The sequence below is a fragment of the Cydia pomonella genome, chromosome 1 (genome assembly GCF_033807575.1).
Source record: "Cydia pomonella isolate Wapato2018A chromosome 1, ilCydPomo1, whole genome shotgun sequence".
Classification (NCBI taxonomy): domain Eukaryota; kingdom Metazoa; phylum Arthropoda; class Insecta; order Lepidoptera; family Tortricidae; genus Cydia; species Cydia pomonella.
This window is the reverse complement of record NC_084703.1, coordinates 40,373,913-40,399,463: the sequence shown is the minus strand read 5'-3', so window position 1 is coordinate 40,399,463 and position 25,551 is coordinate 40,373,913. Positions and strand designations below refer to the sequence as shown.

The 25,551-nt window shown below is 37.7% G+C and overlaps 2 protein-coding genes across 2 annotated transcripts in view; one reads left to right on the top strand and one right to left on the bottom strand.

The window, feature by feature from the left end:
* Nucleotides 1-1,319: 1,319 nt before the first annotated feature.
* LOC133523287 (uncharacterized) lies at nucleotides 1,320-19,175 on the top strand. The gene is made up of 6 exons (XM_061858792.1): nucleotides 1,320-1,672; nucleotides 4,921-6,391; nucleotides 6,896-7,073; nucleotides 7,504-7,754; nucleotides 8,166-8,349; nucleotides 9,429-19,175. Exons 1-6 carry the CDS (start codon nucleotides 1,604-1,606, stop codon nucleotides 11,767-11,769), a joined length of 4,494 nt encoding a protein of 1,497 aa, XP_061714776.1. The 5' UTR covers nucleotides 1,320-1,603; the 3' UTR covers nucleotides 11,770-19,175.
* A 3,692-nt stretch (nucleotides 19,176-22,867) lies between these two features.
* The window catches only part of LOC133523275 (collagen alpha-1(I) chain-like), a 50,635-nt gene continuing 47,951 nt past the window's right edge, over nucleotides 22,868-25,551 (bottom strand). Inside the window, exons 29-32 of the mRNA XM_061858770.1 lie at nucleotides 25,134-25,288; nucleotides 24,525-24,640; nucleotides 23,621-23,723; nucleotides 22,868-23,073 (exon numbers count right to left, since the gene is read on the bottom strand). Coding sequence (XP_061714754.1) covers nucleotides 22,936-23,073; nucleotides 23,621-23,723; nucleotides 24,525-24,640; nucleotides 25,134-25,288 — 512 coding nt within the window. The 3' untranslated portion in view covers nucleotides 22,868-22,935. The remainder of the gene's footprint in view (nucleotides 23,074-23,620; nucleotides 23,724-24,524; nucleotides 24,641-25,133; nucleotides 25,289-25,551) is intronic.

Below are 25,551 nucleotides of genomic sequence, written 5' to 3'. Positions count from 1 at the left end.
CGCGCACGGTCCCTATATGAGTAGTTTTTTTTTTGACCAATTAGGTTTGCCAGACTATACATGCCGGATGGAATTCCGCTACGGAATAATGGCAATAAGGAAGGCAACTGTTAAGCCCCCTCCAGATTATGCGCGTGAATCGCGGCGCTACTTCGCGGAGCGAACATACCGCGACGTTGACTAGACTCCACACTCGTACAACTTCACGGCGATTTCGTTTGGTTCGTGGCAAGATGGCGCCGAAGCGTCAGCTGATCGGATTTAGTTTGCGGCAAGGCACCGATTCAAACTGGGAAGTGGGAACTGTCAAATTGATTATTGGTTGATCAAGTTCGCACCCAATATAAAGCCCCCTCCAGACTATGCGCGTGAATCGCGGCGCGAACATACCGCGACGTTGACGTAGACTCCTCACTCGCACAACTTCACGGCGATTTCGCAGTTTGGTTCGCGGCAAGATGGCGCCGAAGTGTCAGCTGATCGGATTTAGTTTGCGGCAAGGCACTGATTCAAACTGGGAACTGTCAAATTGTTTTTTGGTTGATCAAATGATCAAGTTCGCACCCAATATAACCAAGTAGCCGCCATAGAAGGTTATGACAGTTTCAGATTAACTGACTCGTGAGCGAATCGCGGCGCGAAGCGTTTGCTAGTGTGGAGTCTTGCATCGCGCTTCATGTCTCCTTTGACGCGGGCCAAATGCCGACAAAAAACGGGGAATAAGGCGCGAAGGCGTGAACAATCTGCGAAATCGACGCGAGGGTCATCCACATTCGCGTTCGCAGCTTCGCGCCTCGATTCGCGCACGAGTGTGGAGGGCCCTACTGATTCAAACTGGGAACTGTCCAATTCTTTTTTTTTATTTTATATAAAGATAGGCAGGCGTTTAACCACGATCTCACCTGATGGTAAGTGATGATGCGGTCTACGGTGGAGCACGCTTACCAATGAGATACCTATTTACCCTAGCCTTGAAGAGACCCAGATTGTACTCATGCGGAAACACAGACTAAACTAGCGGTACTAAAGTTGTCATACCCCTGATATTAAAGCAAAATGCTTGACGTTTCCGAGAACGCCAAAAGATGGCGTTAAAAGTAATAATTATTAGTAAGCACTTGAAGTTTTTGATACCTCTCAATAAATGGCGTCACAAGTTACAAAATCAATAAACGACGCGTGCGCCGACGTAATTACAAGTTCTTAAATCTATCACATGCGGCGCCACCGTCGTCACTCTGCGACATACTGATATTCTTTGAAACGGAAAACGATTATCCGGCCCCACATGGCACTGACTTCGGGTCCGATATCGGGAAGTGTGGATGTAATTGGCGCTTAACTATTCCCTTTAGGCTGGCCATACGACGCCTCTTTTGCTTTGACAAGAGAAGGGATATATAGTCTGTGGTTTTAATTCCATTTCTCTCTATTCAGCTATTATGGCGCCGATAACACTAAAACAGTCTTGGCGTATTCAATTTTTATTGGAAACATAGGTTTTTTAAGGTTGTTAATGGTATTAAATGTGACAGTTTTCGTTTATTGAGTAATTGCAATATCCGTAAGTTATAGTCTGACACAGTGCAGTGCCAAAACCACGATGGAAACTGAAGACATTATAGAATTGGGGTCTTCAGATGAAGAACCCGGACCGCCACCTCCTAAAAAGGTAGATATATATTATAAGGCGAATGTGTTTCGTGATCTGTTAGCGCAAGTAGGCAATAAGCCTTTAATTTATAATATGTGTCCGTAAATTAACTTTATAATGTTTGCGTGATGGCGCATGACATGACTGATGATGCTTTCGAAGCCCAGTTCTTATTTATTGTATTAGTCCCCAGTAGTCTTCCAGCGATATAAATATCTGTAATAATAATATAATTTATGGTTGTTTTGTTCTGCATTGTGTTTAAACAAATTAGAAATATGCCAGTTTTATATCTTAAGTTTCACTTTGTAAATGTTCTAATTACTCACCAATTTCTTACTACTTACTATATACTTAATTTTCCTGCACTGCATCAGAATGTTAAAGGAATTGGCCCAACAACAATAAAAAGCTTCTAACAAGTAACCTTTTGTACAAATGCATATGCTGGATGAATTCATTGTTTGTTGTTAAAATACCAAAGTTATGTGTTATATGTGGGTCAAACAACTTATTTATTGCTATTCTGTTTTTTGTCGTAGACATGACTGTGATGTAGTCTAACAGAAAATTGAATAATTACTGCATATTACCCTATTTACACCACATGTTTAGCCAAAAATAATGGATGTGTAATTATCATGGTAATGTAAAAGGAAATCTGAGAGACAAGTATTTTTGTATAAGGTATAAGAAAATGCTGATTGACCCACACATGGTGGCAATATCAAGCCACATATTCACTATAAACAATGTTTGCGATACACTGTTTCTGAACCACTATGCAGTGCAGATGTTTACAGAAACAATGTTTCAGCTCACATAGTGTGGATGGTCTAAGATACAATGAACATGGCGATAAACAATAGTGTTTACTGACTGTATCTGTGTTTCAGAAACATGTAGATTTCTGAATATGTGGCTTTACTAGCAGCTATAGTTATTTTTTTTTTTATGATCTCTAAATGTTATATACGGCCACAAAAAATGTAACTATACCACTGAACCTGCTCTATGATACTTGTATTATATTACATTTAATTGCAACTAAAAAGCATTGCCTATATAAAGAACCATGTTAACCACCAACCATAATAAGTGTTTTTGAGGTACTATATTAGTTTACAGGATAAAAAACAAAGTTTACACACATCATAGTTATACTTGCCACAAAAGTAACTGGCAACTGAGATCATAATGTTATCTCTTCTTAAGATCAACCAAGAGTGAAAGAGATGGCATCATGACCTGACTCGCCACTTAGTTTTGCTGCAAGTATAATGTGTATTTTCATATTCAAGTTTTAAATTAATAAAAAGGTTAATTAAATTTAACCTTTACACATTAATAGACAAATTATATTCAGATCCATATGCCCTATGCTCTACTGTTATGGTTAAAATGAACCATTTTTAAAATGTAGGGTCCACATTTTAAAAATGGTAAAGTAATCTTATAAATGCAATGAACAACTTACTTTTGCTGTGTCTGCGTGAATTGTGCCTAGATAGGAGGTGCATGTCTTGCATATGTATGAGTATTGGTGATACTGATCTTGGAACACATAAATTTCATGGTTTCTAAATCTTTAATATACGAGGGTAGATTGAAAAATTCGCAGCCTGAATATTAAAAACAAAACAGAGGTTTTTTTAATTTATTTCTATTTTTCTACATAGTCCCTGTCGAGTTGAATGCACTTGTTCCATCTGGATTCCAGAGCCATTACACCACTTTTGAAGAAGCTTTCCTCGAGACCTTCAAAATAGGCATTCACCTCAGCTTGGACCTTGCTTGAAAATTTCATACCACCCATATGTTTTTTAAATTGGGGAACAGATGAAAGTCCGATGGGGGTGAAAAGGGTGGGTGGGGCAATAATTCACACCCACTTTTGGCAATCTTCGCCATCGATTTTAGTGACGTGTGAACACGTGCATTGTCCTGGTGGAAGATAACTTTCTTTGTCAACATTCCAGGTCTTTTTATCTTCAGAGCCTCGCGTAATCTGCGTAATAACTCGCAATAATAGTCGGAATTTATAGTTTTACCTCTCTGGAGATAGTCAACCATTATTATTCCCTTTGCATCCCAGAAAACAGATGCCATGGCTTTTTTGGGAGACGGAGATCCAGGACGAACCCATGCTTTGATTGCTGTTTGGTCTCTGGTGTATAGTGGTGGACCCACGTCTAGTCCATAGTTACAAATCTGTCCAAAAAGTCTTGAGTATCGGCTTCATACAGGTCTAGACATTCGCGTGAATTAGTACGGCGAGCGATTTTTTGTTCCACTGAAAGAAGCCTCAGGAACCATCTCGCCGACACCTTGGAAAAACCTAATTCGTTGACTATAATATTTTGAGTTCTTTCATAAGAGATGCCTACGATGTCAGCCATTTCCCGCACCTTTAGTCGCCGGTCTTTCATTATCATTTCGCATATAATTGCCACATTGTCTGTGTTAGTCACCGTTGTTGGCCTCCCGGGACAAGGGTCATCTGCGATACTATCTCGTCCACGCTTGAATTCAACTGCCCATTTTTTCACCATGATGGACAGGATTGCCCTAATGTACTTTGCATATCATCATAAATTTGCTTCGGTGTCAATCCTTTTTTATGCAGGTCAATCACAGCATGCTCTAATTTCTCAATTTTCACGACATCTACCGAGACGTAACTTTAAATATGCCGTAAAATTGCTTTTAAATATAGACGCCAATTGAAATTTCGCGGGAAGACAGTTGAATAATGACAGTTCAAAATGGCGGCAGAAAAAATAAAAAAGTTTTTTTTTAATTGGCCAAGCGGCGAATTTTTCAATCTACCCTCGTATTTGCAATGCATATTCAATCTATTGAACCTGTGAAGATATGAGCACAAAAGGCAGTTCACAAAAGGGAAGTAAAAGTTAGTGTCAAAGCAAGTATTTTAAGTTGTAATGCACCGCGATGAATAATTATAATTAGCAAATCACTATTTGTACTAATTACTAAAGTTTTAATAAGTTTTGTTGCTACATGCTAATTGTAGACAGATCTGACATAGCACATAGAAGAATTTAAAAGTCAAGTCTTACAGCCATAAGGCTCTTTATAAATTTTTGCATACTCTGGTATTGTTTCTTGGTTTAATTATTCTGAGTTACAATGTTAACATTTATTCTCCATTACACTTAGGCATGGCTGACATCATGTTAAAATTAATAATATATCGTAAATATTTAGTTTCAAGGTATTTTATTATTCTTATTTATGTGTTTTAGATGAATGTAAAAAATGCCATGGTTCACATTCCTGCGAACCTCCCTGGAGTGACAATCAAACCGCTTAAAGCCGTACCGCAGCTACCAAAACTGGGGAAAAATATAACCATCACAAAAACAAGTGGCAGTTCAGTAGACAAATCAACAAACCAAAATCAAAAGCTACCTGCCTTTAAAAAGAAAGCAGTGGGAAAAAAAGTGCTTCAACCACCTGCCTCCAAGGGAAAAATATTTAACCCACTTAGTCTGCCACCTAATGCTGCCATCACAAAGTTAAAAACTCCTATACAGATAAAAAAACCTCAGCAGAATAGACCACAACCTCTACAAAGATTGCCACCCAGCATCACAATTAAGAAAACAGGGTCAGCAGCAAAGCCGTCTCCAACTATGATCATGCCTCCAAAACCTATTCTCTCAAAAACAATTCCATCAAAAGCTATTAATCCAAAAACTATGCCAAAACAGCGGACAAACCTAAGTAAAAAGAGAAAACTGGAGGTGGTGCAAACAGTTGAACTTGATGATGATGATGCTTCTACATCATCTAAAAGCCCTCAGTGGTATGTGAGACCAGAACAACACATTGAGATAACTATTCAAGAAGATAAAGTTGTACTTCAAGAAGAGGTGGCACCTATACAAGAGGATACAAATAATAAAGAGCCAGAGGTTCCTAAGTACATTGAAATCACAATAGAAGATAGTCCTGTTAAACCTGCAAAAACAAAGCGAACACGGGAACTAAGCACTGAAAAAGTAATCATGATAGATGACAGCCCCAACAAGGGTAGTGTCGTTGGCGAAGATGTTGCTGAAGGCAGTGACAATGAAGCAGACACTGCTAAAAAGGTCCCACAAAGTAAAAAGAAACTAGATTATCCGAGTGAGCTTGAAACCATTGAAGAAATGCGTACACTTGAAATCGAAATTGAACCAATAAGTCCAGACAGTCCTATGAATACAAATAATACAAATTCGAAGGACAGTGACAAATCGAAAACTAAAGTGAACAAAGAAAGTGAAATAATTTCTTTAACACCAGACATTATGGAAACCGAAAAAACATCAGTAGTAGTAGAGATAGCACAAAACAAGCAGGGTACTATGTCAGTCCGACAAATCAAGCCTGTGCAGCCAAAACAGAACACTAAAGTAGCTCCAAAAAAAGATGTTGGATTGCCAAGTGAATTTCATCCTATATATCAAAACTTCATCAGCTTATGTATCCAATTAGAAAACTCGAATGATATGGAAAAGATAATTGAAAAAAAGATTAAGCCTTATTATAGGCAGGCACCAAAGGAATATACAGAATCAGAAGAATTTCTTGATATGGTATCTAGTAAAATAACAGCTATGGAGGCTGCCCCAGAAAAAATGTATTTGTACATCAAAGACATTGTTGATGAGTTGAATTTACAACGAAAGTATATGAAACAAGTTCCAGTAGAAGAAGCCAAGTCCAAAGGTAAATTCTTTGCACATTTTGAGATTAAAGTGCTATTTGCAAGTTAGGACATTTGTTGCTTAACTATTAAAGAACTTAGAACTTGGTTAGCTCTTTGAGTGTAGCTTGTAGCTGTACTGCATGAAACAGTGGTATGTGAGCGGTGGCAAAGAGAATTTTAAATAGAAGTGGACTGTCAAAGAAAACTTTGTAGTCATGTATATCAAAAAGTGGCGCCATCTAATAGATCGAGGTTTGGCCTATGCCCGGAAAGATGGCACCTCTTTTTGATATTTAACAAATTTAACACATATATCAGTGAAAGAATAAGGATCAAAGTCAAATGGCGTTCTATAAGATTTAATCATGTGTCTAAAGATGGCATTAAATTTACTGTAACTACAAAAAATTTTTTTTACAGTCCACCTCTATTTAAAATTCTCTTTGGTGGTGGTTCAACCATGATAATCTTGCCAGTTATTTCAGTTAAGCATTATGCCTGAAATTTGTCATTGGAACTTTCAGATGTGGACAAAGACAGTTTTCTATATGGAAAAGAAAATGAATTGGATCCTAACAAGCAGAGACAGATTCGGAAATTAGAAAAGACACTTAAGAAACTAAACCGAGCCATTCAGAAACTTGAAGCCCAAGAAGTAGACTTTGATGATGAAGAAGACTCTGTTTATTTACTTACTGAAAAGTGAGTACACTAATACTTTTTGTGGTGATCTGGTCTTAAATTTTAGCTAGATTTCTCTCGTAGTGTCAAGTCCTTTAAATTTGTTTTTGCTGAATGTCTGAGTAGCAAAATGTGTAGTTCACAAATTGCTTATAAGAGTGACTTAATTGGTTCCCTTATGGTGACTAAAATTAATCACACATCAGTGTACTGATAATTTTCGTCAGACAAACTAAAATATTAGACTTAAATAAATAAATATATAATATCACTCTAAGGTAAGCATCCTAGTGTTACCGCCCGTCACATCTTGCTTGGAATCTAGAAGGTCAACTATTGAGATATTGTTCTGCACATTTAAGATACATCATCTTGTGACTTTAAAAATGGCTGTATAATATAATTGTAGGTCTGTTTCGATCGGTAATTGTAAAATTAAACTCGTTTACAGGTATAAAGAAAGAATGGTACGAGTGCACGCCAAGTTTTGTCAACTGACAAACACTAAGCTGCCTTCGCAACCCCGGATCTTGATAGAGCCCCGGCCCGGGCTCTCGGCAGCGCCGGCGAAGCGCCTGGAGGCGTGGATCAATAAGAAGAATACTGTAACATTTCCCGACTTTCACGACGTATTGCGCTGTGTCAGGGAGGCCAATGAGATTGATAAGCTTGGCTGGAGTGAGGCGTTCATAATGGAAGAAGGTATGTCTATTTTTAAAAGAAAGATAATATAATTATATCTTATATTTTGTGACTCATGTAACAATTTAGCATTAAGACTAAAATTACAAAAGAGTATTAAATGGTTTAAAATTAAAATGTTTTCATACTATTTGTAAATAATTTAATAGTACCTAAACATAATAATGATTTCTGGATTAAACATTATATTGTAATAATATTTCATAAAACTTAACGGCTTAAAAGCCTAATTTTGATACAATCGAAAACTAACGTAAACATCGGGTTTGAGAAAATTAGGCTCCAGTATCCTTATTTTTTGGGTACAGAAGAGCTAATTTATGTTTTTCTGACTGTGTACGACTTGTGTATATGCGCGATAAGTTATATGTATGAATGAGTGTCTAACTCGAACCTTGTATGAAATTGCAGCTAGAGATCTCTTTGTGCGATGCGGTAGAAAGTTACAGAGACGCAGACAAGAAAATGAATGGCGATTAGCTACCTCTAGAATTACCGTGAACAGCGATCCTGCCGAGCAAAGTGATGAACTTAAGAAGCAATTGGAAGCTAATCGCCGGCTGGCAAACACGAAGGAAACCGAAGTATTTGATAAGTAAGTAATACTAACATACATTGGTTCAGTAAAAAAGTGGCAGTGAATTATCTAGTATATTTTTTTTTATTTTTACAAATTTTGAAGTAGTTTATTTTTTTCAGTAATTTGTTGACAAAATACTATATAATAACAATAAAATCATATTTTAAAATATCAGATTGTTTGAGTTTTCCCATTCTTATTGCAATGTACTTCATGATATTTCGTACAACACAATTTTACAATCTTCACTTGCCGTTTTCCACATTGCCACACGTGAATTTAAATTTTCACAACTAGTTGTATGCTTTTAGGAATATCATCTTACGAGTAAATTATACCAATAGACTGGAGTTGCTCTTCGGTAGTCAGGAAGTCTCTTCAATCTAACCTCTGACAGAGGTTTTTCTATGGGAGACAAATTTCTGTAAAAATCGCAAATACACAAAAATGGAAATTCCATGTAACTACCTCAAAGTGAAGTCAAATAAAAAAATCTAATATCGAACATCAGACAATTTAATAATGTATTAAGTAGCTTATCAAACTTAAAGAAAAAACAATGTTTATGAGAAACACCTCAAATTCTCTCAGAAGACGCTGTTCAAAAAGTTTTAGGAGACATGTATGTAATATAGAACGCAAAAACTTCGATTCGGTCTTTTGTTTTAAATACGATTGTGATCCACATAATGTGCTGCTACTTTTTTTTCTGAACCACTCCTTATACAATGCATACGGAGCAGCTGTCTTCCTACCGTTATTTTAAATTAAAACCCATAAAAAATATTATCGTCATTACCTAAGACACGAATATTAATGAATATGTTTTAAAATGTGTTCAAAACGCGAAAGTTTTAAATGTGAATATTAGTTAGTTTTTAGAATATCAACCAAAGTATGTTGCTATGCCCTAACAGGGTAAACATGCATGCATTTAATACATGCTAACACTAATGTAACCATGGCTCTGCAATTCATAGGAAACTATCTTACCACCAAATTTTATCAAAAACTGACGCAACAAGAACAGTGTGGACAAAAAAAATTGCCCTTTAAGTCGCCGCAATAGCTGATTATCATTATTGTTATTCCAGATTCTGCGACAGACAAAGTCAGTTAAAACTGGAGGCTGAAGAGATAGATGATAAAGACGCTGAAGAATCTCCAATCGAGAGTGAGGAGGAAGATAATGATGACGATTCCTCTCTAGAAAGCAAACAAAGACGGAAAGACAGACTAAGAAGGCTGCTACAAGAACAATCCAAAAAGAACATTCCAAATAAAGTTCAAACTGAAGATAATACAAAAAGAGAAGAAGAATGCGTCATAGAGTCTGTCGAGAAAAAAGAAGAACCTCAGAGCAAATCTGAAGTAGTCAATGAAGACGACAAAATACAAAGCTTGAGTGATGATAGTAACGAAATTGGTTCAGACATGGATGAACTACACTTGTTACAGAAATTACATTCTGACTGTGAGATACGCACTGTCTCTTCGTCATCTGATTCAGAAACTCCTATAGCTATTTCGGATACTTTGGACTCAAGCTCTGACAATGAACAACCAATACAGCAGCAGCCTACTGACGTAATAAGTATAGAAAATTCGAGTTATTCTGATGATTCTGATGCTGACAAAAATGATGCCTCAAACATAAATAAAAAGTACACAGTTGCGAGTGGAGATTTAATGGAGGAAAGTAAAGAAATTGAATGTTCCTCTTCAAGTGTTGTGAAAAATACACATTTTACGGATGCTGCCATAGAAAATACAGTCCTTACTTCATCCGACGATGGAAGCAATCTTGATGACAATACCAATTCCGGAAAGAGCGATAACTCGTCAAAAGTATCGTTAAAAGAAGGGCCAATGTTAGACAAGGATTATGAACACAGTATTACGTCAGAAAGCGCTGAACTCGGTATCAATGATGTTGCAAAACGAAGTGATGCTGAAGATGAACAAAGTACGAATTCGGATATAATTGAGAATCCTGGATCATCTGCTTCATCTGGGCAATATGAGGAACTCCTCAAAGAACATAATGCTGATCCCCTTCTAAAACGGCCAGATTTAATTGCGCGAGACCCTTCGGATGAGCTGTTTGATAGTATGGTAATTAAACATTACAATGATCCTCTTGTTAAGAAACATCTCAAGGGCTCAGATTCATCTAATGGTGAAGATCCCGAAAATTCGAACTCTGATACTCAATCCACAATTGCAACTGAAACAGCAGAAGAGGCCAAGAAAGACTTGATAGAAACTTCAGTAGACACTGAAGAATTCCTGAATTTAAATTCACCATCAGTGCAAATAGTTGATAAATTAATTGATAAACTGAAACAGTCTGACGGATCTCAAAGTAGTGATGAACTTCTAATGAAAATTGATCAAGAGATTGGCTTGAATACCGAAGCTATGTCCCCAGTAACGTTAGAGCTGGAAAAAGCGGTCGGTCTTGCCAGACAAACCAAAGCGTGGCCGCGGTTTAAAGATGAATGTTCATCTATGAGCTCTGCCGAGGATGAAAATATAGGTGATAATTCTCAGTCAATACCGCAGAATACGAATGATTCTAAAATTTTGGATGGAATTGAAATCGCGCAAAGTGAAGCAAGTCCAGCTATAGATACAAAAGATTCTGAAGTTTTTGACAATGAAACTACCAACTGCGCACGTAAAACTAAAGATAGCACGCAAAGTATTAATATTTCTGGCGAAGTCAATAGCGCGGGCGCTTCTTGTTCTACAAATATAAACCAATTGTCGGATAAAATGGATGTCTCACGCCCAGCTATTCATGAAGAATCAATAGATACCGTTACATGTACTTCCGAATCTGCAAAACATGCACCTAGTGACTGTGACATTGCAGATATTGAGATGGGTTCTATTGAACCAAATATTGAGGGTTATGAATCTACTAATGAAATATCTGAGCCAATGGAGATTGGGACAGATTTTACAGAAGAAAAAGATATTGAACAAGCGAAGGAATCAGAATTGGACGAACGTATTAATAATGTAGCATCCATAGCAAACGAAGATGATGTACATTTGCCATCTAAGAAAAATTGTGAGCTTGATAACATGTCTGAACTTGAAGCCCCCGAAACCCCAGAAAACCCCAAAAGAAAGCCCGAAGAAAACTCAGGTGATGCAGGAGACTCTGTGAAGAAGATTTTGAATTCCAACAATAGACCTGAAAGTAGTATTGGTAATGGAAGTGAAGTGAATGGAAATTTAAATATTAATATGGACATTACAGACTTACTTGGTAGTGATACTATTTTATGTCCAAAAATTGGAGATGATTTAGACCTGGATCATTTAAATGAGCTACAGTCAGCAGAAAAAGGAGAGTGTGAGGAAAAATCAGTCCCTAGAACAATTTCTAGTATGTGTTTGCAAAGTACTGAGAGTAATAATTAAATCTGATAATTGTAAGTATAGATAATATACTAGTATGAATGCATTTACTAAATTCAGAGTCACATATGATGGTCAGGTTACGTCTAAGAATGTTTTGTATGAGGTAGCTTTTTGTTATATGCAATTTTCTTGTCATCGAATGAGTTTTAGCCATGCCACGAGACCCTGTATTTAAAAAGAAAATGCAAAGAAACAAGTTATGTCAAACCAGTTCCGGTATTTATATTGAGGATCGTGATGTCACCGAGCGATACAGAAATTTCACTATACTTTCGACGATTCAAGTAAGAAACAAAACACACTTACACCTGTTGACATTATAACAGGAGTTTATAAATATTAATTTTGAATCAACTGATTCATCTTCAACAATCACTTTAATTTCAATCTACATTTCATTTATATTTAAAATTAGTGTTCACGTTTGCGGATGTGTATTAATTGAGATTACCGCGATATGGAATTGATCAAATATCGGGAATGAGCACTTTCCGTGCATATGTCGAAATTATAAAGGGTCATATGTTCTGTAAAACGTTGTACGATACATGTGCGAATAGGCAATTCGCAACTCGTGTCCATTTAAAACACTCCCTTCGGTCGTGTTTTAATATATCGCCACTCGTTGAGAATTTCCTATTTTTCGCACTTGTATGTACTATTACGATACAAGTGCAGAAAATAGGAAATTCTCAACGAGTGGTATAATTACCTATTCGCACATGTATTGTACTAAGTTTTACAGTACATATGTTCGACACAGTAACGTAATATGCTAATTTTCGTACTAGTGCGGTAAAGTAGCACCATATGTACTGTAATAGTACATTACGACACAGTAACGTAATATGCTAATTTTCGCACTAGTGCGGTAACGTAGCACCATATGTACTGTAATAGTACATTACGATACAAGTGCGAAAAATAGGAAATTCGAAACGAGTGGCGATAAATTAAAACACGACCGAAGGGAGTGTTTTAAATCGACACGAGTTGCGAATTACCTATTCGCACATGTATCGTACAACGTTTTACAGTACATATGGCCCTTTAAATGTTCGACACAGTAACGTAATATGTAAATTTTCGCACTAGTGCGGTAAAGTAGCACCATATGTACTGTAATAGTACATTACGATACAAGTGCGAAGAAGAGGAAATTCAAAACGAGTGGCGATAAATTAAAACACGACCGAAGGGAGTGTTTTAAATCGACATGAGTTGCGAATTACCTATTCGCACATATATCGTACAACGTTTTACAGTACATATGGCCCTTTAAATGTTCGACACAGTAACGTAATATGCTAATTTTCGCACTAGTGCGGTAAAGTAGCACCATATGTACTGTAAATAACTATTATGATTTAACCTTGAATATTTATTATCTCATAAATATTTTAGGAAAAAATGCCTATATTGCAAATGATTTGTAAACCTGCCTTTATTCTATCACTACACTTTATAAACCAAAGTCCCCCGCCGCGTCTGTCTGTGTGTATGTATGTTCGCGATAAACTGAAAAACTACTGACTACGGTTTTCGCCTATCAATACAGTGATGAGTGAATTAGTTTAGGTGTATAATTTGTTAAGGTTTTGTGTTACCTGTGCGAAGCTGCGGCGGGTCGCTAGTTCTTCCTAATTCTGAATATTACTGAATGGCCTGTAGTACTAAAAATGTATGGCATTGGAAATAAAATAAAAATGATAAATTTAAATATGATTATTTCTGTGCTCAATTTATTACCTATTTAATTAGGGTACCGCATATACTTCGTTAGACAGTGTGAATACATAAATTTTAGACTAGTGTTATGTTACTTTGAATTGCTATGTTATTGCTAAGACATTATTCCAAAATGCTCATTTAGTCAGTTCGGCTCTAAAAGTGACCATTAATTTCATTTTATCTTAATATTCGCTCTAAATCATATATGTGAATATGGCATTTTCTTGGGAATCGTGGGATGTCCTGTATATATTATATTGGCTCGTACAGCAACTTTTGATACAAACCAAAAAGTAGGTTTAATTACATGATCCTTAACCTTTTTATAACCGATGGGATATCGTAGATAAGCAACGGATGAGCTACGGAACTAAGTATAAGCTAACGAATCAAAAATGAAGCATTTCTATTAGGAATAGAATTGTTTTAATGACTGTGTTCTATCGAGGGGTAGCGACGGCAAAAAATGAAAGTCCGTGAAACGAAAATTTGTAGGAGGTGCCTTTGGAGTGAAACTACAATCTTTACGAAATATTTTTATACGTTTCGTGGAGGGGGTAATACCTGGTGTGTGATGACTTGAAGATTGCTTCTATTGGTGTATAGTCGATGGCTGAAAATGTCTGTATACCCGTGTTTGTGGGTATATCTCACGTCACTAATATTGATTGATAGCGTTTAGGTAGGTATATTTTAACATGTGTTGTGTCATGTGTAATCATGCACATGCATGAACCATAGCCAAATTATAGTATTTTACAAACAGCATGGGCACACATGTCATCTCAATACAGTTTTGTGAGATTTTGCGTTTTAAGGTTATAAATTGTATTGAATACATGTGTCACCGTTACCCATGCTGTTTAAAAAATAATATAATATGCGAGGAGAGACTCAAGATGATTAGCTAGTTTATACTTTTTATTACATAATTGACGTAATAGTCTATGGATGACGTATAAGTCAAGATGTCAGGCCGATTTGGGGTATTTTGATATTCGTTCGCCCGATGTGATGAAATTAAGGTGTGATCATGGACCTAGAATACTAAGGACGTTTCGCTAAAACACAAATAGATCCCATCATCCACCAATTTTCTAGTATATACGCGTGACACACTCACATTGACAGTTATCTCTATGGCCTCATCCATCAATCTGCCGTCAGTCGAATTGAAACGTCAGTGCATTAATTGTTCGAAGAAAAAAATTAAGTACGTAGGCATGCGTCGTTGAATGTTGCGAAAATTATACCGATCGAAAGAAAAAAAAGGCAGGATAAATTTTCATATATAAGTTAAACAATTATCACATTATCTTTAGTAAAATACGATATTAAACCATGAAGTTAAAGTGGAGGGCGCTCTCACTTTTTTGCCATACTAAATTGAACCTTATCCCCGAGCTACAAAGGTGTTCGTACCAAACTAGGGAAAATGTACTCAATCCGCCTAGGTATACATTCGTGACACGCACACATTGAATCCTTCCGCCGTTGCAGTGTCACAGCTGGTCGTCAGTTGCGCGGCCTCTGTCAAATTGTTCCTCTATGGGTGTGATGATGATGATAAAATCTTCTTTAAGTTAGTCCATTTAGCAATTAAATTGTCGGGAAAATCCATATTCCCTAGTTTTAAAATAGAAAGCAAGAAATAAATTTAATTTTTAATGTCATTATGCTTTAGTTTTATATATCCACTCACTTGCTTCATATTTTTCAGTGACTTCTATTATTATTATAATAAAATAAGGGTGACAGCTGGTAACCACAGTTACCAAAAGCAAGTGAGTGGTTAAGTATGTGAAAAATCTCCCTACCTTGCATGGGCAGACGAGACGTGGCCCGTAAATGGATTGCGATAACGCTGAATTTAATGTTTTCGTGGTACAAAATGTAATCACACGAGTTTTTGAATTAGTACCTGCAGCAGGTATAAACTTTTTACCATTGCTGTAAAGTTCGCTAAACTAAAATCGATTGAAAAATACCACAAATCGGACTGAGAGTATAAATTTGTACGTTAGGTCTGATTTCCATGTCCGATCGAGTTCACGAAGATCTTTAGGAACATCCTAAAATATATTTACACGACGAGCCAGGCGAGCTGGATACGTCAGTCGGTTTAATCATCGTTTTACGCTTCTAACACACTGACAATAAGGTCGTGTAAATATATATTTGAAGCGTTGGTTTGTGACCGACTGACGTATGCAGCTCGCCTGGCTTGGCCCTACGTGGAAATAGAGCCTTATACTACAGATACCACGAATATTCGACAACTATTCGGTATTCGGCCACTTTGCCGAAAGTAGGTATTCGGCCAAAGTTCGGCTACTATTCGGCCGAATACCGAATACTTGTTGCACCTAAGTACCTAAAATAAAAAAATACACAATAAAAATCACCGAAAACCACTATAATACGAATAATCGGAAAGTTATGAAATACGAATACCCGTTTTTTAAGCATATGTTGATTACAATTAATATTATTTTCATCATGGGTCTGATTTGATTGACTCTTACCACTCACTGATTCTGATCAACAAAAATGAAATGTAAGTAAACGTTGTGTAATATTCGGTATTCGGCCCAACCCAATATTCGGGGCATCTCTAGGTAGAGACTAGAGGCCAGGTATAAGGTTATACTTAAGTACATATTTTGTCCAGATTACATTGTAGGTACAATCAGCGTCAAATACTTTGTAGCAGCCAAAGTGGCCAAATAGTTCGGTACACCACACTAAATATATGGTGTATTTGACGCTGACTGTACATCTGGCTTCGCTTCCATTGATTAGTTACATAATTTTTCAAGAATAATATAAAAACAAAGCCAATAAAATTTGTTGTGAATGGGGAGGCGGCTGCCAAACTTTGCTACTAGGTGGCGCCACTAGAGTTTGTGACATCATGGCAGTAGTTTGGCCCCACCTTTTTTATTATTATTATGTCTGTCTTTACAAATTCTCGGGACCTATGGGGTCCCGGACATTTGGAAGGCGTGCGTGGCGCCGAAGCCAACACGTAGAGGCCCCTTGTAATAAGACAATTTACTCTAAATGTAACGTGACACCAACCGACGATCATCCCTGTTCACACTATAGCAGTGCACCCAAGGACAAGCCCCGGTTAGTGTAGGACTATTGTAAAAAAAGGGTACCAAAATAAACCGGGCTATTGGGTTGAGTTGCAAGTGGACTGGTAACCGGGACTATGGAGAATACTATGGCACCTGCCCTGATCATATGTTTTAAAAATAATAACCGGCCAAGAGCATGTCGGGCCACGCTCAGTGTAGGGTTCCGTAGTTACTCTTCCGCCACAATAAGCTAAACTGGAGCTTAAAGTATAGTAAATTGTTAACCAAGGGATGAAACGGTACCTTTCACCCGAATTAAACAAATAGGCAAATTTTCATAATCAGTACCTAATTAAATTAAGTCTTTTTACTATGAAGGGAAAACTTTTTGCGATAACTCAAAAACAGCTAAACTGATCATATCTGCTATAGTTTTCATTTAATGTCTTTCTTAAGCTCTACCCCCACGATTTTTTTCATATTTTTTGGACCTATGGTTCAAAAGTTAGAGGGGGGGGGGGGACACATTTTTTTTTCTTTCGGAGCGATTATCTCCGAATATATTCACTTTATCAAAAAATGTTTCTTGAAAACCCCTATTAGTTTTGAAAGACCTTTCCAACGATACCCCACACTCTAGGGTTGAAACGAAAAAAAAAAATCACCCCCACTTTACGTGTAGGGGAGGTGCCCTAAAAAAAAAATTTTTAGATTTTATTGTACGACTTTGTCGGCTTTATTGATTTATATATCCATGCCAAATTTCAGCTTTCTAGCACTAACGACCACGGAGCAAAGCCTCGGACAGACAGACAGACAGACAGACAGACAGACAGACGGACATGGCGAAACTATAAGGGTTCCGTTTTATGCCATGGCTACGGCACCCTAAAACACGACAAAATGGGCAGGTGGTGACTTGCCAACTCACAATATGGGTCCCCGAAAACGGCCGCTCGCACGGAGCGACAAGGGGACAACATTGCGTGAGCGGCTCAGGGTGTTAATGGAAATGTGAGTTACCACAATCAAATAACTTTTGTATTAATTTAACTTTTATATTTATGTACCGGTCTAAATAGTTTTTTTAATATTAGACATGATCAGAGGTGGGAGCTTTGAATCTGCATTGATATCTCTGTAAGAATTTACATCACAGGCGAATTCTGTTGGTGCCTCATAATCGACATTTAATTCTGGATTTAATTGATAATTATTATTTTGGTCGTAATAGTATTTTACAGTACATATGGGGCTACTTTATAGCACTAGTGCGAGAAGTAGCATATTACGTTACTGTGTCGAACATTTAAAGGGCCATATGTACTGTAAAACGTTGTACGATACATGTGCGAATAGGTAATTCGCAACTCGTGTCGATTTAAAACACTCCCTTCGGTCGTGTTTTAATTTATCGCCACTCGTTTCGAATTTCCTATTTTTCGCACTTGTATCGTAATGTACTATTATGCTACAGTTGTATAAGAAGGGTCAAAAAAGGCGAGTGGCGTGAGTTACGCGGAATACGCCACGAGCATTTTTTGACCTACTTATACAACGTTGCATACAATACTTTTCCTACGAGTCAACAAAAATAAATCTTAATTTAGGAAAACAAAGCAAAAGTATATAGCCAAGACGCGCGAGCATACCTTGTTACGCGCCCCGCCCGCCGCGGCCCGGCCGGTCAGCGACACCTTCTCGTAACTCATGAGGCCCTGGTACTTCCTTGCTAAATAAAATTTTTGGACAGTTTTTTCTCAACTTTGGCCACCGTAGCCTACGGAGACTAACAAGCAACGCTAAGCGGTCTTCGTAGTCTATGGGTGTTGCATAAAATACTAAAATGGTTGATATTGTACATTTTCCATGATATTTTACGCATAATATTTTCGAGTGAAAACAGTACATAGCCAAATATACTTAACCTTTATACGAGTTTTTTTTTCCCTTTTACGGATGCCTTGCGTTCTCGTAAAAGTGCTTTTAACTGTGTTACAGTCAGACGTCCATATTTTTCATGAGGATCCATTATATTGCGTTAAACAGACTATTATTACGTACAGTCAGCGTCAAATACTTTGTAGCAGTCAAAGTGGTCAAATAGTTCGGTACACCATAGTAAATATATGGTGTACCGAACTATTTGACTACTTTGGTTGCTACAAAGTATTTGACGCTGACTGTACATAAAAGTATCCTACATGCTCCTGTCAAAACAAAACTTTTTATTTGAATGGCTTTGAAACTTTATCCGACAGTTTCTCGGCCTCAGATACAAAGTTTAATACTCATACAGAGAGTTTTATTAAACATTGGTTCATTAAATACAATTTTTTTAAGTTATACATTTCATACAACGAGTAGGTCGAGTTGTCTCAAACTCTAGTGGCGCCATCTACTTTCAGCCGCCTTCCCCATTGTTACTTATTGTATTGATTGTAAATCCTAGACGCTGTCGTCGATTTAGAGATGTACTGTTTTTTTTTAATTCTAAATTACATAATATGATATATACAGTAGGATACCTGTCAAATATTCGTGTATCCATGATAATATTATGTGTAAGAAATACATTTATTTGCTATGCTACTTAAACATTTTCTTACTCTCCCAGTATTTATCGTAACCTATATCATAGAATAAATAATAGTACTACGTACAGAAGGTTCACTGCATAACAAAATACCAAACGTGCCCAAACGTTGCCGATTGGGCAGATACCGATATATTTATGTGTTGTCAGCATTTTTTAAATTGTTTCTGCAACTATCTGCCATGTAATGCGACACCAGATCTGCGAAATGACACACCTGCCTATACGAGCCCCAATGCAGAAGAGTTCGGCTACTATTTAAAATTGAATGTAACTTTTTTTCAAAGTCAAATTTAGTAAGTAATTTTAGTAGCATAGGGGCAAGAATTAAAAAAAAGTGTTGTAAAATTAATCAACTTTATTTCCTATATAATACAACAAAAAAATATTCATGTATTACAATAAAAAAATTGAATTCTTCTATCAACTACAACGCATAATAGTTCGGCTATCGATCTTGAGTACGCAAAATAGTTCGTCTACCACTTAGTTGTCTCGCCTTTACTCTTAAGAACAGCCTTGATCATCAATGGCATCGTCGCTACCAACTCTTCGCACTCTTCTGGGGTTATTGACTCCCAGACAGCGACGATTTTCTCTTTTAGATCACTTTTTGACTTCGATGGAAACTTGCGTAATTTTTTTTATTTTCCACCACAATGTTTCAATGGGTGACAAATCTGGACTATAGTGGCGATTCCTTCAGACTCGAGCCAAGTCTTCGTGGTCTTCGCAGTATAGCAAGATGCCCCGTCTTGTTGAAAAGTGTAGACATTTTCATATTTCAAGCTTGGAATAGATGGAATTAAACTGGTTTTCAAAATGTCCTGGTATTTCACTGCATTAACAGTCCCTTCTACAAAATGCAGGCGGCCTACCCCTTGTCCCGACATGCAACCCCATATCATCACAGACCCAAGAAACTTCACTTTTCTCTTAATGCAGTCCTTGATGAATGCTTCGTCTTTATTTCGAACGATTTTTTTTCGTTCGTCGCCGACAGTTACTTCGAATTTTGATTCATCACTCCATATTATTTGACGCCATTGCTCAGTAGTCCAGTTTGAGTGCTCGCGAGCGAATTTCAGCCTCTTCTTTTTCTGTAACTCCGTTAGTAAAGGTTTTTCCTTGGCCGTGTAAAAACCATATCCCATTCTTTTGAGAACCCTTTTGCAGGTATCCACTGAAACGTCTTTCTGGATCATATCACGCCATTTTACGGTAAGTTCCCCCGCACGAGCACGGCGGTTTTGTTTGATAATTTTCTTTAAAACTCGGTTTTCAGCTGCACTCGTCATACGCGGTTGACCAGACTTCTTCAAACACGAAATTGTGCCGTGTTTCTTGCGATGCTGGATGATTGACTGGACAGTAGATCTTGGCAGTAATAAATCTCTGGCGATTTGGTTGGTAGATTTTCCACTCTCACTACTAGAAATTATAATTTTCCTGACTTCTTCTGTGACTGGTTTTCCACGGCCCATGTTGTGAGTGAAAGATTGGTGCTTGATCGAAGGCGATGACCACTACCAGCAGCTAAATAACTAAACCTTTCGGAAAGGTAAGGTGGCGAACCAGGATTGAATGGAACATTGAAAAGCAATGATAGGACATGCACATCTCGTCGACGACGAATCGGAAGCCAGCCAAGCTGAGATCGAAACTGGGATACATGATCAAACTTACGTAGACCGAAAATATTTTGCAATCGCTCGAGTTTGTCCAGTAACTCCTCACTAAGGTCCAAGAAAGCAGTATCAGCGTAATCTAACAACGGGAGTAAAAGTGAATAAGTGAGAGTTATTTTGGTTTGAAGAGGAAGGAAATTTTGAAGACGTCTCAGTAAGTGGAGAGACGCAAAAAGTTTATTGCTAATGTCAGAAACATGAGCTGACCAGGACAAGGTTTGATCAATGATGATACCCAAGTTCTTAACTGTAGAAGAAAAAGGCATAATTGTTCCGTCAAAACGCACTTTGGGTACCACCATCTCCGACAATTTGGACACAAAATAAGGACCACCAATGACAATTGCTTGCGATTTTTTTGCATTAACTTTCAAACCAAACTTATTCGCCCAGCAACAAATTGACTCAAGGTCGCCATTTATTCTATCGACTAAAGATAAAAAATCATCAATGCTAGCCGCTGCGTAAATCTGCAAATCATCCGCGTAAAAGTGGAAGTTACAATTTAAGGACTCAGTAATGCCATTAATGAAGATCGAGAAAAGGAGAGGAGAGAGTATCCCTCCTTGGGGGACACCAGCAGAAAGGTCACACCACTCCGAGACCTTGTCGTCAACCCTGACACGCTGGCGCCTCCCAAAGAGATAGTTACGGAACCAAGACAAAGCTGCATGAGAAACATTTAACGTACGAAGGATATGAAGGAGAATAAAACGAGTTGATATAAGATTCATATACTTGATAATCTATGACTTGACGAACTCTTCTGCATTGGGGCTCGTATGTCGTCAGTCCTAGTAAAGAAGACTGTCAGCCCCCATACAACGCCACTACCGTCAATTTTGTAAATTAAATAGTTGTTTGTTTTACAAGGGGGCAAAATTGTTTTTTTAACCCCTCGTGCAAATATTGATACCGGAGCAAGCGAAAGATTCCAAAATGGAACCACGTAACGAGTATTGCGAGGTTTTCATGGTACGAGGGACCTTTTCGACGCCGGGTCATACACAAAAGCTGTCGCTCGGACGGCACGTCACCGAAGTGTCAAAACTGAAATTGAACTTTATGCATGTAGGTGCATGTTGCTTTGTGGTCCGTGACGGATTAATTTAGCAAGTCTTTAGAGAGCCTTTGCTCACTTGCTTGTTGAAAAACTGAGGAGAAAGTTTTAGCATTTAATCCACAAGAGTGGCAAAGTATATGCAAATTTTGAGTTGTTTCCTCACTGTTGTTGTTGTTATTTAATATTGTTCATTTGCATTTGATTTGGTTTGATGGAATGTTTGTTTGGTATTTTGTTTGATGTTATACGGTGAAAATTTTTGTTTTTCACTCGGTGGCAAAATTTGTTTAACCCTCGTGCCTTGAAACCCTCGCAACGCTCAAGCTTCCACTTTTGGAACTCGCTACGTTCGTGGTTCAATCTTTCACTTGCTCGGGTTCAATATTAGCACAAGGGGCTAAACAACTATTTTTTATTTATTTATTTATTATTACACTTTATTTGCGTATGGAAACTGCCACCTTAATGCAACTTTTAATTTTAAAACATATAAAACTGGACTTGACTGATCGCAGCTATCCTCGTCCTGCCCAATGGGCTCAAATAAGAACATTTATTTTTTTACAGTTTTTGCCCAGGAATTTCAAAATGGAACAATAAGTAGTGTCCTTATTTGAGAACATTAGGCAGAAATCTTAGGGCATATAGCATGAAATTTTACGTTTAGAAGGCATAAAAGCTGTTGGTGATAGATTTTATAGGTACGTATAAACCTAAAATGAAAAAAAAAAAAACTGTTTTCCCAGCTGTCCCCGCCGGATCGGAGCTGCCAAATATCTGATGGCGATTGTACATACGTGGTACAAACAGCAAATCTCTTAACTGTCCATCGGTGGACCTTATTCCTTTTATAATAAGGTCCACCGATGGACAGTTAACAGTGTGGGCGATAATAGGATACCTATAATAGGGCATGAAGGCTAGAAAGACAAGAAAATCAGTCGTCACAATAATTTATTTACAATATTTACAGAGGTTCTTAAGTACATAGTAAAGCAGTCCTAGCTACTTGAAGCAGACCGGCCCCAGGGCGAACGAGAAATCGTGTTCGGCGTCCGTGAATAGTCGCGGTAGGAAATCCGTTATGGGCAGCCGATCCATTCGGGAAGTCTTGATTTCTAACACTACCTCGCCCTTGCCAGTCTGCAAAATAAAACACATTCACTTTATTCCAATTATTCTGTAGGTGGCGCCTCGTGAAGGCTATTGCGAATTGCCTCGTAACTTTTAGAGCTATTACGCACTGTTGTCTGATCGCCGGCTACTCAGTCGACGGCGATGAGTACCTACGTGACTTTCAATAGTTTACGTATAGGTTTAGGCGTTTACGCACTTAGTAGCCGGTCGCCCGGGCGACTCACTGCTTAGTAGGGACTGTCCCCCCACCTCTAACTTTTCAACCATGGGTCCAAATATTATGAAAAAAATCATGCAGATAAAGCTTAGTACATACTTTCAATGAAAACTATAGTGAATACGATTAGTTGAGCCGTTTTTGAGTTTTTACAGTCTTCCCTTAGTAAAAGTGCTGTAAAGCTTTCGCTCGTTATACACTGGATACCACCTAATGCCCGCGTTCAAGGAAGCCTAATGTGACAAGTGGGTAACCACGGAATCCTACACTGAACATGGCCAGACAAGGTCTTGGCCGGTTTTTTTTCTTATTTAGTTAAAGAACTTTAGGAATTACCTTACACTCGTCCTTCAGAAATATTGGTTCTCTGAATTCAAATGAGTTTTGACCAATCAGTTTAATATTGTTAATTTGTATGAAGTCCGCGGGAATGTCCGATCTGAAAAATAGCATATTACATACAAAAATATTAGATTTATATATATCTCAGTCTACTTATACTCATACATACACTGTATTGCATGAATTACATATGTTACCGTCAAAACTACTTTTAGGTAATTTGTGATAAGTGATAACGCATTAATTTTAAAACAAGTTTCTATTATTTCAGTTGCACGCGGTGTAGGTATTATGCATTCCCATCTGTCTTCGCCCCGTAACCGAGGTGGTGCCAGTCGGGAAAGTAGGTATCATTCCTATCTGTGACTGTTTATTCTCATTTGTGTCTGTTATAGTCATATTAGTGTGAGATGCTGTATGCTTAACTTGTTCGAGTCTTTCCTGTAGACATCGCAAAGTTAATACAATCAAAAGCTAATGCATCCTTACGAGTGGAATACTTTTTCAGTTACTCAAATAAGATAAACATGATATATATATTTCCTCAAACTGACCAACATTTATTCCGTTTTTTACTTTTATTAAATTTTAAAAATAACTTTTTATTTTTATTTTAGAGCATTTTATAGTTTATTCTAAGACGCAATGTTGACGCAATGTATCGCGAATGTTTAAACCGTGTCAATCAACGTCAATTACACTAATGACAGCGTACATTGAAGGTAATATTTAATTTGTATGAAAAATAGGAAGTCTAAAGAATTCATAATTTTCAAAAGTCGCTGAACAAATGTTGGTAAGTTTGAGGAGTACAGCCTGCAGTTAAATGTATTGCTCGTGTTACAGGCCACATCCTGTATGTATTGCATTGTCCACAGAAGTGTGTTCGACCCATCACCTTTGTTCTACCCTGGTATTGAGGCACGTGTATGTAAAGTTTTGTCTGGCGCCGCTGGATAGTAGCCTCAGGAATCTCAGTTGTATAGAGCCAGTACCCTCACCCTCGTACGTTATCTGAAAATGGTAAGTAAATAAGTTGATTTTTTTTTCTTACGTTAAGTTTAATTTAAATCAAACTCTCTTCTACTTAATTGGCAGTTTACAGCATAAATAAGTAAGTATAAAATGAATAATAATACAGTGATAAATGTGATAATACATATTTATAGACGTCGAAATCAAGATTTCGCGTGTGAGAGCAACGAGCTTTTATTGCTATAAGCTACTTGTCTACTAATGTGTATCGCGGCCGATCCATAGAACAAATTTGCAAAAATATGTATCGAGAGAATCGTCTCATAAATATGGTACTACGCTCTTATTACACTGGAATAAAATGCTATGGGACATATTTTTGAGCAAGATACACGCATATTTTTATACTTGTACTGTACGAGTAAATGGCCTTGCATTGTTATGTTAGGGTGAGATAGACTGTCTGATAGGATAGGCGATTTAATATGTAGGTAACCAATGTCTGTGACGGTAAAGTTACCAGTACACTTACCCGGTACCCGTGGTCGAGTTGTGAAAACTTTTGCGCGGGCCCATAAGTGTTGTACGTGGCGGGTTCCTTGGCGTCGGGATAGAGGCAGGTGTAGAAACCCCTGCAGTACACGCGCACCGGCTGACTGCCGCCGCGCGCGTCGATCCAGTAATATCCTGTGGAGTAGATGGCTAGTACAGTGAATGTCTCCTATTTTTTTAACCGGAGAGCCACTTGCACAGATGCACTTTAGATAAATTTGTGTAGTTTAAAACTTGGTTTAAGTATACTCTCTGCCCCTCCCTTTTGGTGGGCTGGATTAGAAGTGTGCGCGGCGCAGACTGGGATATAACCACACACATCTTGTGTTTGTTCGTCTATTTGCCTCTCTCTCCGTACGCCGCTCCGGTATGTGAGCGAGACAGCGAGTTCCCGCTTG